The following is an 18,983-nucleotide window of genomic DNA, read 5'->3' on the forward strand; positions in this document are numbered from 1 at the left end:
CACCCTCTCCGATCCTACAACCCCAGCTCCTCAGTCCTCCATGCCTCCTCACCTCAGTGAAGCAGGCATGTCCCATGTCTGTCCTCCCTCCATATTCTCTGACCTGGAAAGTGCCTGGGGAGAGAAAACAGGTACACCACAGGCTCCCTTTGGGGACCACGGTTTTGTGCCCCCCCCTTGTTACATTTCTAGAGTCAGGTTTGTTTCTATACATTTATCCAGTTTCCTAATGTTTGCAGCAAGAGGTAAATGCAGTCCCTGTTACACCAACATAAATGGAAGCCTGGGGTTGATTTAACACAGTGGCGTTAGGGAAATGTAGACCTGGTGTTGAAATCTAGTCTCACTCGTTCTGACTTCAAAACCCACACCCATAGGCACTGGTATTTATATCAGATTTTAACATGTAAATAAATTCCCCATGCGCAGATGAAGTTCGCCCCCAATTCTGTACATGTTTTCCTTAAAAAAAAAAAGGCTTGACATTTTTCAGAAAAATGTTAAAATAATTTTATGTGGGGAATGGAACTACGGAGATATTTTCTATTTAGATTCTCTGTAATTACTACTATATCAGCAACCAGTACATTTTGATTTTATATATTAATGATTTAAAATTTTTCAAAAAATAACCTTTTTCAAATTCAATCTTTTTTTTTTTTTTTTTAATGAGAAGAAATAAGTGATTCCCAAAAATCAGTCAGGGCTATTGAGGAGCATATGCCCTACCATTTTATGTATGATGATATCAATATCTACCATCTGTAATAATCTGGTATAGACCAGTGGGTGTGGCTCAGTGGTTGAGCATCAGCCCATGAACCGGGAGGCTGATTAGAATCCGGTCAGGGCACATGCTGGGGTTGCTGGCTCAATCCCCAGTAGTAGGCAGTAAATTAATGATGTTTCTTTCTCATTGATGTTTCTATCTCATTATCCCTCTCCCTGCCTCTCTCTAAAATTAATAAAAAAATTAAATTATTATTTTTTTAAACCTGGTATAGAGGGTTAGAGAGGAAGCACAGCTTCCTTCCCAGCCACCACCTTCGGAGGCAGCTGCTCATGTGCAGGCAGGGAGGATGGAGAGGAAAAGTAGGGCTGGCAGGGGCGTGTATGCACGAAGTCTAATCATCTCAACCAGCGCAGGCTACCCTGAGTACAGAGTGATTATGACCAAACCTCAGATTCCTGCCTCACCTTCAGTGTCTTTGACTCCTGGGATGTATCACTCTCTGTGCTGCAGTTTCAAAGCTGTCGTGATCACAGATTTAACTCTCAACTCTTCTCATTTGTTTCACGTGGCAGACTCTTAATTATCTGAGCTGCAAATTAATTGCGTTGTGAGGCACCCTGAGAGGCTCGGGGTGTGGGTGCTGTGCAAAGGCAGGCAGGTTGGCTGACACACCTGTGTCTCCTTGGAAGCCAGCACAGGCCTGAGCTCTTGGTGCAGAAATTAAACCGGTGTCCCTCGTAACTCTCCCGCCGCTAGTAAACAACCCCGCGGATTTCCTTTTCTTCTCCTTCTTAATTTAAGAACTTGGCTGTCAGTGCGCTGGGGTGTAAATAAAATCCATAGCCCCACTGCATGTTCCCATGTCCCGGAGCCTTTGCACAGAGGACCATATTTATGTAAACATGTATATCTTATGTGTATATATATATATATATATATATTTCCCTAATTTATGGGGGGAAAATACCCAGCTTGGCTATTAATGTCCAGCAGTAAATCTGAAGCCTCGCCGAGGTGTTTCTAGGTGTCCCAGGACTTCCAGAGGCCTGAGCAGGCGTCTGACGTTTGCTTTTCTCCTCACGCAGGGGACGTCCTGCAGGGCGACTACAGGGCTGTGGAGTTACACTAGGTCCATTCAGACTTTCTATAATTGGTTTAAAATCATCGGCAAGGTATCTTTTTTTAAATTATTATTATCGATTTTTTACAGAGAGGGAGAGGGATAGAGAGTTAGAAATGTCGATGAGAGAGAAACATCGATCAGCTGCCTCCTGCACATCTCCCACTGGGGATGTGCCCGCAACCCAGGTACATGCCCTTGACCGGAATCGAACCTGGGACCTTTCAGTCCGCAGGCCGACGCTCTATCCACTGAGCCAAACCAGTTTCGGCGGCAAGGTATCTTAAAATTCCCTGTTTGAACGTCTAAATAGTCATTTGGCTCATTGTGTTGAGTAGCTAGAGAGCAGAATATTCCCCCAGACATATTTGCCCACGTGCCCCGGAATGTATTCTGAAGCCTAGTCTTTTATTACTTATATAATATATGTTTTTATTGATTTCAGAGAGGAAGGGAGAGAGAGACAGAAACATCAAGGATGAGAGAGAATTGTGGATCAGCTGCCTCCTGCATGCCCCCTACGGGGGATCGATCCTGCAACCCTGGCATGTGCCCTGACCAGGAATTGAACTGGCACCTCCTGGTTCATGGGTCCACGCTCAACCACTGAGCCACATCGACCAGGCCCTGGCCCCGGCCCCATTTGATAATCATGACAATAAGCAATTAATGAGCCTTCCTTTTGGTACAGGCTTCACATTCTCAGTGGTATTTCCCCCTTTGACCCTCTTCCAAAGCCTGCCCTGCGCCCATTATCTCTAGTTGCAGGTGAGGATCCAGCTGAGGCTCCGAAGGCGAGGGATCTACACTGTGTCACAGAATCGACCCGTGTTTCCTACCCTGTGTCAGTGCCTCCATGATCAGGTGCATATCACTGTGGCTCCTCAGTCCCTGGGGCAGCCTCGGTGGAAGGGCAGACCAGTGCCTGCCGGCCAGCATCCTCTTCCCAAGGGGCCTGGGTGGACACGGACCGCCCCCAGGATCCCGAGGACATGCGGATCCCCCAGCAGAGACGCCTCCTCCCTCCGTGCCCTGAGCTTGCTTTTCTGCAGAGCTGGCGGATTTATCCCTATTGTGTCCCCACGGGACAGCCCTCCGCCCGGGCTCTGTATGAATATTTCAAGCCGGGAAACGAGAGCAGCTGGCCCAGCAGCCTGAAATGTTAACAAAGGCTCTTTGCCCGTTTCCTTTCTCCGCTTCAGTCCCTTCGATTAAAAATGGCCACTGACGGGATTTTCTGAAATGAGGTTCGAGTTCAGAATAATCCCAACGTAAGCATCTCTGAGAACGGGTTCCCTGGACCAGCTTCTACTTAAAAACTCGGTATGGCCTGGATTTAAGCTGCGGATAATGAGGTTTAAGAAATCCAGGCGAGAAATAGAAGCTTTCTCAAACGGCACCAGTAATGAAAATTCTATTTATGGGCTGAAAGTATGGAATTGAAACACAGTTCCTACGACTGTGTGGAGAGCTTTCATTTAACTTCCAATTAAGGTTGAGCTCGGCCAGATGGTTAACGAATGTATCTCCATCTTTGATAAAAGTAATAGAATGCTCACTCAGGAAAAGCATACGGATGAGAGAATGGAGTGTCTGTCCCTGTTTAGGGTGGTACACTTATGTAAGAAGCAGGAAACCAGAGGGGTGGGGAGGAGAGAAAGAAAGAAAAAAGAAAAGAAAAGAAAAAAGGAAGGAAGGAGGGAGGGAAAGAGAGGGGGGTAGGGAGGGAGGAAGGAAGGAAGGAAGGAAGGGAGGAAGGGAGGGAGGGAGGGAGGGAGGAAGGAAGGAAGGGAGGAAGGAAGGGAGGGAGGGAGGGAGGAAGGAAGGAAGGAAGGAAGGGAGGAAGGAAGGGAGGGAGGGAGGGAGGAAGGAAGGAAGGAGGAAGGAAGGAAGGGAGGAAGGAAGGGAGGGAGGGAGGACTTTGCTTTTATAATCTGGCCAAATATTTCCACAACTGTGAGGCCCCATTTCAAGCCGACTTGGTTTAGAAAATTGGGAGGAAATGAGAAAAGGCTTTGGCAGCTCCCCCTCTCGCATCCGAGGTCCGTGAGGGGCTCACCTCTGGGCTGAGGAGACAGACTCAGCATGAGAGACTTGCTTCCGATGGTTTCTGTGCTGAGGTTTGTATCCAAGCTCGACTTCTACCTCATATTTGTGAAGATAATAAAGGGGGGGGGGGAGCTGTAGCTGAAAGGGAGATGTGGGCAGAAATGGCAGATGTCTGTAGTTAGGATGATGGCGCCATTGATTGTGACTTACCTTCTAATGGCAAAGTTTCAAGAGATTTCACAATGATCTCTCTCCCTAAGGCCCCTCAGGGGTCTCCACTGCTGGGTGCATTCTTCGCGCGGCTTCAGAAAAGAGAGGGTGAAATCTAAGCAGTTTATTTAGTGTCTTCATGGGAAGTTCTCCCCAAAAGGGGGACTTGTCCTTAGAATGCATATGTGTTTTCGTTGCCTCTGATTTGCATTAATTCTCTCTGACTCTATATACAGTCCCATTACCAGTCAAACAGAATCCCGGCCTTCTTGCTTAGCAGTGATGTAACAAATCTGACCACAATCTCAACATTTAAATAGTATCTATGGATCTTACAAAACTGCTTGATATTTTTCCCACTGGAAACTTGTTAACAGGAAATGTGGCCACAGTATGCACTTGATAAGACTTAAATTTAAGGAAAAAAGAGGGCAAATCCCCATGAAAAAAGATTTGCTCTTCCGGAGATCTTCCGAAAGCCATCCCAGAACCTTGTCTGGCGGCCTGATTGGGTGGCCGTGGCTCCCTGGTGGACCAGTGACAGCGGCCACAGGACCTGAATCACGTGCTCTGTCAGCTCAGGCAGCTGGAAGGAGATTGTCAGGAAGAGGGGTGGGTGCTGACCTTGAGGGTGGGAGCCATTGGCATCTGGGAGGCTTGGGGACCTGAAGGGGCACTGACATTCCCTCCTGCACTGCTCCCCTTGGAATGGGGTCCCTGTGGAGCAGGGGTGGGGAATTCTTTTTTCTGCCGAGGGCCATTTGGATATTTATGACATCATCCGTGGGCCATGCAAAATCATCAACCTAAAAATTAACCTGCTATATTAGGTCAAACATTTAACTAACTCATCCCTCATGCCTTGGCAGGGCCAGACCAAATGACTTTCTGGGCCTCAGACGGCCCGCAGGCTGGACGTTCCCCACCCCGGCTGTAGAGGACAGCCACTTCATCCGTCCAGGGAGTGATGCTCATCCAGAGAGACTGGTGGCATCACTGAGCTCCTTGGGGCGGAGGAAAGTCAGAATAGCTGAGGTTGGTGGGACTTGTCCTTTTTGCCCCCACATCACATGGAAACTCACTTTCTGCAAATCCATAGATGTCAGAGCTACCAGAGGAGGGTCTTACAATGGCGTTGGGGTGTGTGAGGCAAAGAAGCCGGGACACAAACCCCAGCTCCACTGCTTTTAGTTACAGGGAGAGACAGTGAAATCATATGTACAGGTCATCCATGTGGATAGTGCCTAGCACATTGTGTGTGCTGAGTAATCAGTAGCTATTGGTTGTGATAGTGTTACGATCATTATCATTAAATATCAAACCCTTCTGTTACTGGCTCAGAGATTTAGATATTTAGTTAGGTTAAAAGTTGAGCTCTGTCTTCACAATCAAACTAATGGACTGTGATATAAGCATGGAAAGTACTCTCTACTGAAATTATTTTTTGTCCGAATGCCAGTGATCACAACCATTTCTAGTCGGATACAGCGCGTGTCTTTGTCATAAACCTCAGAGATGCACTGGCACAAAGAGATAAAAGGCTGGGCATTCACACAAATATCACAGCCTCTATTATCTCCCTTTGTAAATAAATATTCTTAGAATTTTTTATTACATGGGTAATGCATGCTCATTGAAGGAAAATAATGGAAAATGGAGATAAACAGAAAGAGGAGAATGAAAGACATCCAAGGCCTCCCAACCCAGGGCTAAGAACTTCTCACATGTTCACAGATGCATGACGTGTGTTTAAAAACTGGACAGCTCTGCATCTAGCACAGAGTTCAGACCAGGTGATGATCCTTCTGTGTGCACAAATTCTCCTGCAGAAATTCATTTTCATGTGTGCCAGTTTGGTATTCCGTAAAGCGAATGGACAGAAAACCAGTTCTCTGAGGTTAACTGTGGCAGGAATATGCCATTTTACTAAAATGTCAATCTCATTGTGTGCTAAGTGGGCAAGGCTTTTCAAAAAGACAGAAACTAAATTTATGATAATAGTGATTTTATTTTGTGTTAAAATTCAAGGCTTGTAACTATCTGGTAATTCTGAAACAATAGATGGAATCAAACATCGACTCAGAGTAGGTTTTCTGACAACATGTGAGCCTCTATGACTTTCTACGCCGACAGTGTCTTCGGCAGGTCCTTGCTCTCTCAGAGGCCTCTCTGGGTCATCACCACCCACTTTTGGCAGTGGGCTCCCCATTCAAACTCCACAGACTCTTGGCCACCACTTTTCACGTGGTTAGAAGTTTCTCCCGCGTCACTTTTGTCAACTTGAAAAAAATCCTGTTTCTTCTACAAAGTTGACACTTTGGCTTTGCTAAATAATGATATTAGTATCAATTTACAACATATCAAATATAAATGTTTAGATCACCTGTCAATCTCAAAGGGAATGAAGAGGGGCATGCCTGGAGAAAGGGAGAGACTTTAATGTAAATGGATGGGGATTGGTTTTATAAATACTAGAGGCCCGATGCACGAAATTTGTGCAAGAGCAGGCCTTCCTTCCCCCCGGCTGCGGCACCGGCTCCCCTCTGACATCCGGGGCCCCCGGCTTCCCTCTCAGCCCTGGCTTCGCCGGGAAGGACATCTGGTCTAATTAGCATATTACACTTTTATTATTATAGATTATTAGAGAATGTGGTCCTGTTGTGACTTTATATTAAACATGTAAAAGTGAGGTCTTCTAAGCCACAGATTCCTAAGTTCACTCTTCATTGTCAGATATTAAGTTTACATATTAAAAGTATATTCACATTAGACTAAAGCTATCAGATCTATGATACTAAACTACATTCCTATAAATAAAGGAACTCTTTACACATTCTCTCTAACAGGAGACAGGGTACTATTCAGTGATTCATAGATTATTGTTGTTCCACTTTTTGTAAAACAGGGTGATGAGTATTTTTTGAGGCTCATGGGGCATGCTCTCCCAATTCACAGTACTGATCCCCTTGGTAATCTAGCTCACCCATCACCCACGTCTTCAGGTGCCTGCTGGGACCAATTTAGCTTTAGAGGAATCTACCACTTTCTTAGAATCCACAAATACAGACAGAGCTTGCCTCCTCTGAGATGCCATGTCCTTTGGGCAATTTCTTGAATGTGTTTAAATTGATATCATCTCAGGGCCATCTCTGCAGCCTATGCCCTTTGTTTACGTTCCTGCAATTTACAAATAGATTCATTTTTTATTATTTGTTTATGGCACGTCACTCCACTAGTCTGTCAGCAGTGTGAGGCCAGAGAACATGTTTATTTTGCTCAGCAATTCATTCTCTGGTCAGAGCACCGTGACTGCGGGTGGCAGGCCCTGAATGAGGTGTTACAAGCGCTGATGGAGTGAATGCAAGTGGCCGCATGACGGGCACGCCAGCCTCGGGGGTGATTCATTGGAGGGTTTCCCTGAGAGTTCATGTTAAGGACACTCCCATTTTACCCTGTTGTCACAAGACCCAGCCGGATCGTGTTCTAACGCGGTGTAACTGTTCAGTCCAGTCCCCGATATTAGTTGGAGGAGGTTGGACGGAAGCCCGTTGCCAGGGAAAGTCAAGTACAGCAAATCCCAGGCTACCCTTGAAATCCCGAACTTTCAACAGGAAGACGAAGGCTTCTACGAATGCACTGCAGGCAACCTGCGCGGGAGGAACCTGGCGAAGGGCCGGCTCGTTTTCTACGGTGAGCTCACGGAATGTCACGTGCATGCGGGTATCTGGTGCCGTCCCGTGTAGTAAACTGTGATGGCCATGAGCACGTTCTGGAGACATGCCCGGGGACAGGCCAGGAAGCCACGTGTCCGGGTTGGGTTGCAGGAGGCGAGTCTCAGCGTGGTCTGTGCATGCCGTCGCTTAATCTACTTGCCGTGGCAAGATCAGCTGTGTCCTGTGGAAGCCACAGACCTGTATAACCTGAAGCACCATGGGATCCACTTACTTCCCGTGGGACAGTCAGCGGTAGCCTGGGACTTCCTTTAAGTACAGAAGGAGGAGACAGTGACAAGGGACAGGAGCATATGCTGAGTGTAGTTGTCAATATCCGTTTCTGTTTCCTAGACATTGCCTACTTGTACGTAGGTAACAGAAAACCACAGTCATTACTTCATTGAAAAATAGGTTTGCCTCAGTTACCACAATATCTTGTGCATATAAGAGAGATGATAAACGTGCATATTCCCTAAAGGCTGTCTTTATGTTTCTCCCATCCCAGCCAAGATACAACATTTGCATTGAAGTCACTGATTTTTTCATCAAATAAACTATAAAATAGACCACAGAATTACCAAAATACAGAGGTGAGGGAATTTGCTTTTCAAATTCCCTCACCTTCTGTATTAAATTTAATATATCTGTCCTAGAAAACTTTTGAAAACTGTATTTACACGTGGCCCAAAATGCCTTTCTCTATGACATGTTTGTAGATGACATGTTACTAATCATCGATAAAGTAATTGGAGAAAAATGCCTTTTTGATAACTAGCCATGTCAGAAGTATTGATATCAGCTCATAGGCATGCCACGCGAGTGTCCTGTGGGGACCAGGTAATGTGCCTCGGTTATATTAGCTCCCATTTCCTCCCGGATTTCAATTTTAACCTGGAATGAAAACTACTATGTTATATATAGAACATGATTCCCTGGTGATTATTTCTGTACGCCTGCATGTATGTGTATTTACCTTTCTGCATTTATTCTTTCCAATAGCTCCTTCTTCCTAAAGTAAAGTCTCTGGAATCTAGCATCTTTTGTAAATAAAATAATGAGGATGTGACTGGGAGTTTTTGAGTGGTACCAGGCTTTCGAGCATGGGCTAGTTTTTAATAGATTTCTCACTTTTCTGTTAAGTAGACAAAGATAAAACCAAGAGATTGAGCAGAAGATGGAGATATCTATAAATTGGAAATCAATAGTAAAGCGATCCCTCCTACATTGATACAGTAGATGTTAGCTTACATAGAAGTTTTCATAAACACAAGCTCCTGTAGTTCTCATAATAATAAGAGGCAGAAATAACTTTCAGTGACATTACAGGTAGGAAGCCTTAGGTGAATTGAGCAAGCTCTCACAGGTCATGTTTGTCAGGTCTAAGACGAGAACTGTGAACAATTTTCCTAAACGAGGCTCTTCCCACCTGCCCTCCATCCTCAGCACGGCCACCTACACCCCTTCACGGGGATCTCACCAAACCACATTGGCTTCAAAACATTAATTCATACCCTACCTGTTTGAGTGACAGCCAGGATAATCCTACCTTCCCCCTGAATAACACGTTCACATCCACGATCCCAGGTGACCTTTGCCTCATGACTATGTAGAACAGCCTCTGGTTAGAGATAAGGTTTTGGAAAATGCATGCCCAGGACTAAGTTAGGTGCAGAACCCATAGCCACTCCACAGTCCTTATTCCTGGCATGAGTTTTATTGGGGGGGAGGGGGAACGAGGGGGAACGAGGGGGGCGGGTAGGTGAGGGAAAGGGTGATCCTCCAACTAAAATACGATGAGGCTCAGATTGGAGTTATACTTCCAGCTACTGTGTTGAATTATGTCTGATACAGATACACTTACTTTTAGTTAATTCAGGTCAAGTGTAATCGGTGGTCTTTGCACACAAAGGGTTCAGATTGGATCTACATTTTCTAATCTGACCCACGCACTAATACTTGGCCTGGAATGATTATCTGGCCTCGTTCTGCACTTGGACCTTTTCCTACACCCCAAGTTGTCAGAGGCCCACCGAGAGCTGCAGCACGATTTCTGTGGCCCCACATGGAGACCCAGCCTGTCCGGTGCTTCCACACCGAATCAGCTGCCCTTGGTAGCTGCCAACCTTGGCACGGAGCAGGGAACCTCGATAACCAACTGACTTGTCACACGGTTGCTCTGTCTTTCTTTGGAACAGCCCCTCCAGAATGGGAACAAAAAATCCAGGACACATACCTGTCCATTTACGACAGCTTGTTTTGGGAATGCAAAGCCAGAGGAAAGCCCCGGCCTTGGTACACCTGGTTAAAGAATGGTGAGCGCCTCGGTGCAGAGGTAAGCAAAGGTGTCCATATGAAAACTCCCTGCTCTGGTGGGGAAACTGTCACAAACAGGAACAATACTAACATTGATGGAGTGTGCAGTAGGTGCTGGGGAACATAACAGACTCTAGATATACTAATTGATTTAATCCTTAGACAAACTCAAAGGAGCTATTAATAATGTCCCCATTTTTCCCACTGAGGAGACTAAGGGGAGAGAAGACCATTACTTGCAGAGCCGCGTACTGTCAGCACTAGATTTACATCCAGGCATCACCATCATCATCACCATCACCATCACCATCATCACCATCACGGGCACCATCACCATCACCATCATTGTTCATATCTACTGAACTCTCCTCTGAGACAGGCCCTGTTACATGTTCCCTGCCTTATTTTATTATATCCTCATGACAACCTTAGGAGAGACACACTGATTATTTCTTTATGGAGATGAAGAAATTTGCCTTCAGAGAAGTTTGGCCACTGTTCAAGGCCATGCAGCAGCTAGGGAATGTTGGGATCAGTATTCTGAACTTTGTCCACCTGGTTCTGGGACCCAGGTCTTCATCATACCCAGTATCTTGCTTTCGTGAAAACCAACGACTGTCTAACCCTGTTTTTCCGCATTTTCCAATCTCACGCATGCGTTCTTCTACACTCCACAGAAAGTGAGGCAGAGCTGCTTCTTTCGCATCAAATTATCCAAATCATTGTGTTAATTCTCCCGTTTGCTTTGCACATGGAGGCACAGCCAGAGACAAAAAAAAAAAAAAAGACATCTGTTGTTTAGAGGCCGAACATAATGACGCTCTCTGTTCTGGCTTCATTGGGACTTCCCTGCATGCCTTCCGCCCAGAACACCCTCCATTTCCTCAGCCGACTTGTTTCTCTTCAGAGGATGGTATAGGGACCTTGAAATAGTTCGTTTTGGGTTGTGTTTGCAATGTGAAATGATTTCATAATTTGCACTCAAAATTGTCACTCTGCGCCCCAAATGGGAATCTTTAATGGGTCTGGGCTGTGTAAGCTCACCTTATAGTTGGCTGCAGAAGAGAAATGCAGCCCCCGCTACGTATGACGCAATTAGAAAATTCCCGAGTGATCCATCCAAGTCTTTTTGAGACCTTGTGATGAGAAGGCAAGGATCCATTCTAACTCAGATATCCGTGACTAATATAGTCAATAATGGGAATAATTGGAATGGTGATGTGTTCCAAATTAGATCCTATATAAAGGAATGTAACATACACTCTATGTAGATCATGCCAATTTCCACAGGAATGAGATAACAGAGTACACTAAAATGACACCGGGCATATTTCCATTTTTCTTAACGTCAGGAAGCTGCTCGGGGTCCCTCTGTGTACGCGGCTCATCTTCATAAGCATCAGTTCGCATCATAGCACAGCGATTGCACAGACGGTTCATAATCGGCCCTGATGAAGAGAACGCCCGCGTTAACATCCAGCCTCTTTACATGACTCCTTTTTTTATTAGGAAAGAATTCAAGTAGAAAATGGGACACTCACCATAACTATGCTGAATGTGTCTGACTCCGGTGTCTACCAGTGCGCTGCCGAAAACAAACACCACACAATCTATGCAAACGCGGAGCTGAGAGTATTAGGTAAGGCCTGCATGTATAACCATGAGATTCAGAATGAGATTGAGCAAGACGTGACTAGACAGAATCTTGGCCCAGTTCTTCTGTGACTCAGAAATTGCTTTCCCTTGAAACAATGGGGAAATGTCTACTGGTAAGTTAGCTTTTGAAAAATGTAGGTGATTCCTATTCTGGTTAGGGAATCAGCCAGGGCTCCCGGAGGCGCCACCCCTGGGCCCACCCAACCAAGAGGCTCCTTTAAAGCTTGTCCCAGCTGAGGTTTTGAATATAATGCAGAAAGTTCCAGCAGGAATGTTTTCAGGTGCAAATAAAAATAAAACCAAGGAAAGGAAATCAAAGTTTACAGTGACTTCACAAGCAGGGGTTCCTTTATCTCTTAAGGAGAAGGTCAGGGGTGATGGCTGAGCCTGACACAGCACCATGGTGATGTCATTCTTTTTTTAAAAAATATATATTTTTATTGAGTTCAGAGAGGAGGAGAGAGGGAGAGAGAAACAGAAACATGAATGATGAGAGAGAATCACTGATCAGCTGCCTCCTGCACACCCCCTACTGGGGATCAAGCCCACCACCTGGGCATGTGCCCTAACCACGAATCGAACTGTGACCTCCTGGTTCATAGGTTGACGCTCAACCACTGAGCCACACGGCTGGGCAGGGTGTCATTCTTTACACGTTCCTCAGGCTGCAGCCTTGTGGTTCTGGGATGCCTGCTGTAGCTGCCAACATCAAGTCCCTGTTCGAGGCAGATGAGAGAGGCCATGGGACTGACGTGTCTCTCCCTCTCCTTGGAAGAGCAAAATCCCAAGTCCTTGCAGCATCCCCTTTATGTCAGGGACCAGAACCCAGCCAGGGACCACGGTGCAGGATTGGTGGAGTTTCCCACAGTCCCCCTGCTTCTTACCACGATGGCTCGTTCCCTCAGCAGACCTTTACTGAGCATTCCCACAGTGCAGAGCCTGAGGCTGCAGGGAGAGGAAGCTAAGCACAGTCCCTCTGGTGCAGCGGTCGACAACTGGGGTCTGCGGACCACTGCTGGTCCATGAGGTCCCAAAGGTTGGCGACCGCTGCATATGGCTCGCATTCCTGCAGGTTAATTATGTGAGTGATTCAACAGGTTTTTAAACATTTTGTTTTTTAGCTTCAGCTCCTGATTTCTCCAAAAATCCCATTAAAAAAACTTCAGTGGTTCAAGTTGGCGGGGATGTTGCCATTGAGTGCAGACCACGGGCCTTCCCCAGGGCCACCGTCTCCTGGAGCCGAGGCGCGCGGGGCCTGGGGCGCAGCCGAAGGTGAGTGGGTCTTTGTTTGTGTGTTTTCACTGTTTGAAATATCTGGGAATATAATGCCTGCTTTGTGAGGTCTTTCCAAATCCCCTCCCACATGGTAACCCACAACTGCTTATCTGGGTATTCAGAAGTGCCCACATGGCAGAAACATCAAAGAGCCTCCCAGAGCTGAGACAGGCTGTGTATGTGGCTGCAGTACATTCAGGGCTTGGAATAGATATAGTTTCAAAACTCCTTTAAGACCTCTTCCTCTATCCGGCCTGTAGATTTTTCCTGACCCCCTCTCCCTGCCCCCTGCCGTGGAGGAAGAAGAGTGGTGCACAAGGGGAGGGAGACTCACACCCACACACCTGGCCTGTGTCTTTCAAATGGTCACACAGGTGTCCGCTCCCCACAGCATGAGCTCCGCACCTGAGCCAAGGAGAGAGGCTCCCGAGAAGCAAGTGGTTTCCTCCCAAAAGATGTGGAGGAGATTCCTGTTGCCAGGGGAGCTCTGACAGAGAGAACAGGGAGGGAGAGAGGGAGAGAGGGAGGGAAGAAGGGAGGACAGGAGGAAGGAAGGAAGGAAGGAAGGAAGGAAGGAAGGAAGGAAGGAAGGAAGGAAGGAAGGAAGGAAGGAAAGAAGAAAGAAAGGAAGGAAGGAAGGAAGGAAGGAAGGAAGGAAGGAAGGAAGGGTGGGAGGGAGGGAGGGTGGGTTTTTAGTTTTTGACCTTGGAAATACCTGTACAGGGAAAAGTACCTTTTTACTCTCAGTTATAAAATTTCTACATGGTCCTGTCTACTTTGAAATGTCATTGTCACTAACTCTTGCTTCCAATAAAGCGTAACTACCTGGGGATGGTTGAGAGGGCTCTAAAGACGCCTATTTAAAGGAATCACACTGCACTGCCTACTTATATAAATGGTGCCATAGATATATGTAGGCAATTTCCTCCACTCTTGTGTGAACCGAGACTGCGCACACCACAGCCAGTCAGGGACGAGGCCACGGCGTGAGGCCAGGTCTCCCGTCCCCACGCGGGCCTTTCCTGCTGTGTGGATTATGGGAACTACTCAACTCCGTATGTTCCAAAGGGCTGTCATCAAAGGATTTAACCAAATTTCATATCAAGCAACAGTTCTCAGTGTGGTTCCCATGTTCTTACCAGCCTGTGTGCACGACTGAAGCCAGGGCTATTTCAGGAGCTCTGCCTCAGGGGGCTGTCCCCGTGACGGCTGTCAGAGCCCGAGTTCTCCTCCAGCTGAAATAGGTCGACAGCACACAGACACACACCCACAGAAGAAGGCCCGGGTGTGTTCCTTCGGAGAGAGTGGGGTGTTCGACACAGAGCCCTTGGGGGAATGGGAAACCAGGGTTCTGGTCCCAGTTCTATCACTGGCCAGTGACCTGACCTTGGCCCACGTGTTCCCTCTGAGGTCACTGTTTCCGGGATTTATTGAAGATGAAATGATAGGAAAGCACCTTTAAGAAGCATGAACCACTATCCTAGGCAGTGATGTCGGAACAGAGATCACATATTTGAAATCAACGCAGCCGTTCACCTGGCAGGTGTACTGGCACATTCTGTCCTAGTGATAATTGTGTCCCTGATCCTGAATTTGCCCAAGTGGCCAAGTGACTGAGCCAAACATGGTCATTTCTGAGAATTGTCACAACAGGTGGCATGATCTGGCTGGATGGGTCGGGGGTGACAGAGCCCTGAATGCCAACTGTAAGCACCCCCAGGGTCCTGAGCCCCATCTTTAGTTCACCGCATGAGGCCCAGCACCAGCATAAACCTGGAGCATGGAGGAGTGTCAGTAGACATTTGCTGGGTCACTAAATCAATGGATGTCAGAATTTACTTTGTTTTGCTTATGTCCACCTGCCTTAAAGTGAAACCCAAAACTCATTTAATAATTAATAGGTCCATGATGTGTTCATTCATTCATTCTGTAAATATTTAATGAGCTCCTATTCTAGCCCAACTGCTAAACTAGGGAAACATGTGGATAAGGCGTTGAGCTGACCACCTATGCCACACACATTATCCTTTCCTAAGGAAGAGTTTTCTGTAAAGTTAATGGAGTCTGAGGATCTGCATTCAAGTCCCAACTCTGCTCCTCACTTAGTCGATAACTTCCAGCAAGTCCTTTTTAAAAAAAATTGATCTCAGAGAGGAAGGGAGAGGGAGAGAGAGATAGAAACATCAATGATGAGAGAGAATCATGGATCGGCTGCTTCCTGCACGCTCCCTACTGGGGATCAAGCCTGCAACTTGGACATGTGCCCTGACCTGGAATCGAACTGTGACCTCCTGGTTCCTAGGTCAATGCTCAACTACTGAGCCACACAGGCTGGGCCCAGCCAGTCCTTTCCCTTCACGGGTCCTTTGCTGAGTCACTTGAAAAATGGTGAAAATCGTGCTCCTCTCAGATGGTTGTATGAGACTTGGTGACAGGGCAGTGTGTGTGTGTGTGGGGGGGGGGGGGGGCAGGGTGATTGGGTGGGTTTACTGCTGGGGTCCAGCCTTAATGCGAACCCCAGGACAGGTCCTCACCTCCCCGCCTGGTGACACTGCAGCCCCTGTCATGAAAGTCAGAGGACACAGATGACGCTGAGTTCTCGGGGCATTCGCACGTGATCGGGGCACCAAGCCCACACCTGCCAAGTTTGATTAATGGCTCTTTTTTCCCTTGTGGATCCACTTAGCGAGTGAAGACAGAAACCAAAGGTCTGGATTTATCTCCGTCTGCCCGGTGATCCCTGGGGCATTCACCAGGAAGTGTTTGCCCTGGACACACAGCTTAGATGTGTCCTCTGAAGGGACATTAACCAAGTGGGCATACAAGCTCAGAACGGCAGCAATGAGAGAGGGAGAGAGATGCTTTCTATTGTTGAAGGTATAATAACTGAATTCATAAGTACTCTACCACATTTCTTCCTCGTGTTCCTAAAACACCTCAATTCTATCCCAGTTCTCCCTAATTCCCAAAATAAATAAAATAACACACAGCAATATGTCAGGCAAATGGGCATTCATAAAGAAAATAACCATTTTAAGTGCTTCCTGTATGCTGGGCAGTATACCAGACACTTTCAATATTCCAAAAAATTTAAGGACCCTTTTTGTCACATTCCGATGCATTTCTGATAAACGAAGTTGACACAGAGCACATGGGTATGTTTGTACCACGTTTACCACAGAGAGCCAGGGACAAAGACGTCATGAATGAGGCCGAGCTCATTCCCCAAGAATCGGGTCCCTGGAGGACAGAGATTCTGTCCCTTGGCCCTTGGTCTCAGAAAGGGACCACGGGCCACAGACTTTACCAAGCGGACGCTGGACACCTAGGAGCCAACTGCATTAAACACACTCCCCACCCCTCCCCGGCTCAGAGAGTATTATGGGTAGTTGCACCCAGATCTGCCATCGGGGTTCAGCCTGGATCATCCTACATCAATGATACTCTTACACGCTGCATGGCCTTGGCCTTAGCAAACCCATGTACCAGTGGGAACAGCGGACCCAGTTAGGTGGCATGGAATCTAGTAAAGGAGCTTATTTAGTACTTTTGCCTTTAAGGAATAAAACTGGGAGGGCCCTGCCCTGGCCGGTGTGCTCAGGGGCTGGAGCGTCAGCCTGTGGACTAAAGGGTTAAGGGCAGGCACCTCGGTTGCAGGCTGGATCCCCAGCTTCGGTTGGGGTCTGTGCAGGAGGCAACCAGTCAATGTGTCTCTCTCACATAGATGTTTCTCTCTCTCCCCCGCCTCACTTCCAATCTCTCTAAGAAAAAATACCCTCGGATGAAGGTTAACAAAAAAAATTGGCGGGCCCTCTCTACTTCCATCCCCAGGCACTCTAGCCCGAGACGCCCTCTTAGGCCCAGGTTCCACGGTGGGACAGGGCTGGGGGCGGGGGCATGGAGAGAAGTCAGGAAGAGTGGAGGGAAAGCAGAGACCAGGGGAAGGAGACAGGACGAGAGGGGAGCAGGCTGTTCTCTGTGGTAGTCATTGAGGGAGCACTCGATCTTTCTTCTCGCCATGGGTAGAAGGTGCCTTTGGGCAGACCTGTCTGGAGGCCCTTGACACAGACACACAGAGGGACCAGGATAAACTAGCTTGTCTTCATCCTGCCACTTGATCAACCCGACGGTCCTTCCTTTCGTTACAGAGCCCACTGCCCTGCATGGAGCTGCCCCACTGTCTCCGGGAGCCTCAGGCCCACCTGCCTGAGCAGCATGCTGGCAGCCTGGAGCCAGGGGCCAGCACTGCATGCTCACTTCCCCCTGACCCTGCTCTGTGTGTCTCTCAACGTCTCCTTTTTTAAAAAAATATATTTTTATTGATTTTTAGAGAGGGCGAGGGATAAAGAGGTAGAAACATCAAAGAGAGAGAAACATCATCGATCAGCTGCCTCTTGCACAGCCCCTACTGGAGATTGAGCCTGCAACTGAGGAATGTGCCCTTGACAGGAATCGAACCTGGGACCCTTCAGTCTGCAGGCCGATGCTATATCCACTGAGCCAAACTGGCCGGCACCCAATGCCTCCTTTCTAAATCACCACCATGCTTTCTTCTCTTGCCTTTACCCCCTAGTGCTCAGCCTTAATCAAGACCCCATCCACACGTGCCTCTTCCATGCAGCTGCAGCCAGGATATGGCTGCCAGTAGGCCGGCCACCCCGCCCCTTTCTCTCCCCGGCAGAGCTCCCTAATAACCAGCAAATAAACCTGATTGTATTTTGTATCACCAGCTCCTTAATGCAATCGTGCTTAGTACATCAGGTAGCATGATATCAAGGAGGACAACGAACCATATGCCCAGTGTTCGAGGGAGAGTGACAGGCTGCATAATGCCTGGCTCATTCCCGCCTCCCCTCCGCGCTGCCTCTGTGTAATGAAATTTTACATCGTTCACACGCGGCTCCTGAGAGCCTTGTTACGGCGAGGCCCTGCGAGGGAATACAAGCGAAGATGTCAGGAGGGATGTCAGCCGCCATCTGCTGCCGCTGCCTCCGTCCCGCGAAGATATCACAAGCCCAGATCCCGAGGGTGCCCGTCAGTCTGGCCCTCACTTTTCCTTCTCGTCACCCAGCGTTCCTGGCTCTGTCCCCGGCCTCTCCGGGCTGGGCACTGACCATGGGCAGGCTGCAAGCAGCACCACTGCGCGCTCCCACAGCTCTGCTCAGGAAAGGTGTAAGGCCCACTTGCCCCCACCGGCCCCCACCGGCCCCCACCTGCCCTTACTTGCCACCGCCGCCCACAGCTGCCCTGGGTTAGACAGTTCTTGATGATGGGAGATGACATCCCATAGCTTCAACCCAGGGCAGAGAGGACTAAGTAGAATTCCCCCAGCACGCAGCCCCTCCCACCAATTCCTGCAGCGCATCCTACACGGAAAGGTGTGAGCTCCGTGCGGAGGGGCTGGGAGGTCGCAGACTGTCCCTGGGTTTCACCTGTGATTCCTGGAGGCAGCAGGTGGGCACACAGCTCCCAGAGCCACGCCCACGGCTGTGAGGCCCTTCCAGGGAGCAGGGAGGGGAATCGAATTTTATAAATTCTCCCTCTCTGCTCCCAAGAGAAGCTCCGGAGATAAGAGAAAACACTGGTTTGGCGCAAACTATTACTTAAAAGCTACAAACTTTAGCGAGTCACTTTTTCTTCCAGAACTCGGCTCCCTGTACTGAAACACCCAGCTCTTCCTCCACTCACGGCTGAGGAGACGCAAGTGCTCGGCCCACTTATTTATTTACTTATTTATTTTCTTTTTGGTTACTCCTCACCTGAGGATATTTTTCCACTGATTTTTAGAGAGAGCGGAAAGGAGGGGGAGAGACAGAGAATAACATCTATTGGTTGCCTCCCGCACATGCCCCAACCAGGGCTGGGGAGGAGCCTGCAGCTAATACCTTTTCAAAACATGAATACACTTCACCTT

General features: G+C 47.9%; 1 protein-coding gene across 1 annotated transcript in view; it reads left to right on the forward strand.

Moving 5' to 3' along the window:
• CNTN6 (contactin 6) overlaps positions 1-18,983 on the forward strand; it is a 158,615-nt gene that overhangs the window by 96,317 nt on the left and 43,315 nt on the right. Inside the window, exons 8-11 of the mRNA XM_081106269.1 lie at positions 7,618-7,802; positions 10,021-10,157; positions 11,648-11,777; positions 12,916-13,066. Coding sequence (XP_080962395.1) covers positions 7,618-7,802; positions 10,021-10,157; positions 11,648-11,777; positions 12,916-13,066 — 603 coding nt within the window. The remainder of the gene's footprint in view (positions 1-7,617; positions 7,803-10,020; positions 10,158-11,647; positions 11,778-12,915; positions 13,067-18,983) is intronic.

This window comes from Myotis nattereri, assembly GCF_964212035.1.
Source record: "Myotis nattereri genome assembly, chromosome: 14".
In the NCBI taxonomy this organism is placed as follows: Eukaryota; Metazoa; Chordata; class Mammalia; order Chiroptera; family Vespertilionidae; genus Myotis; species Myotis nattereri.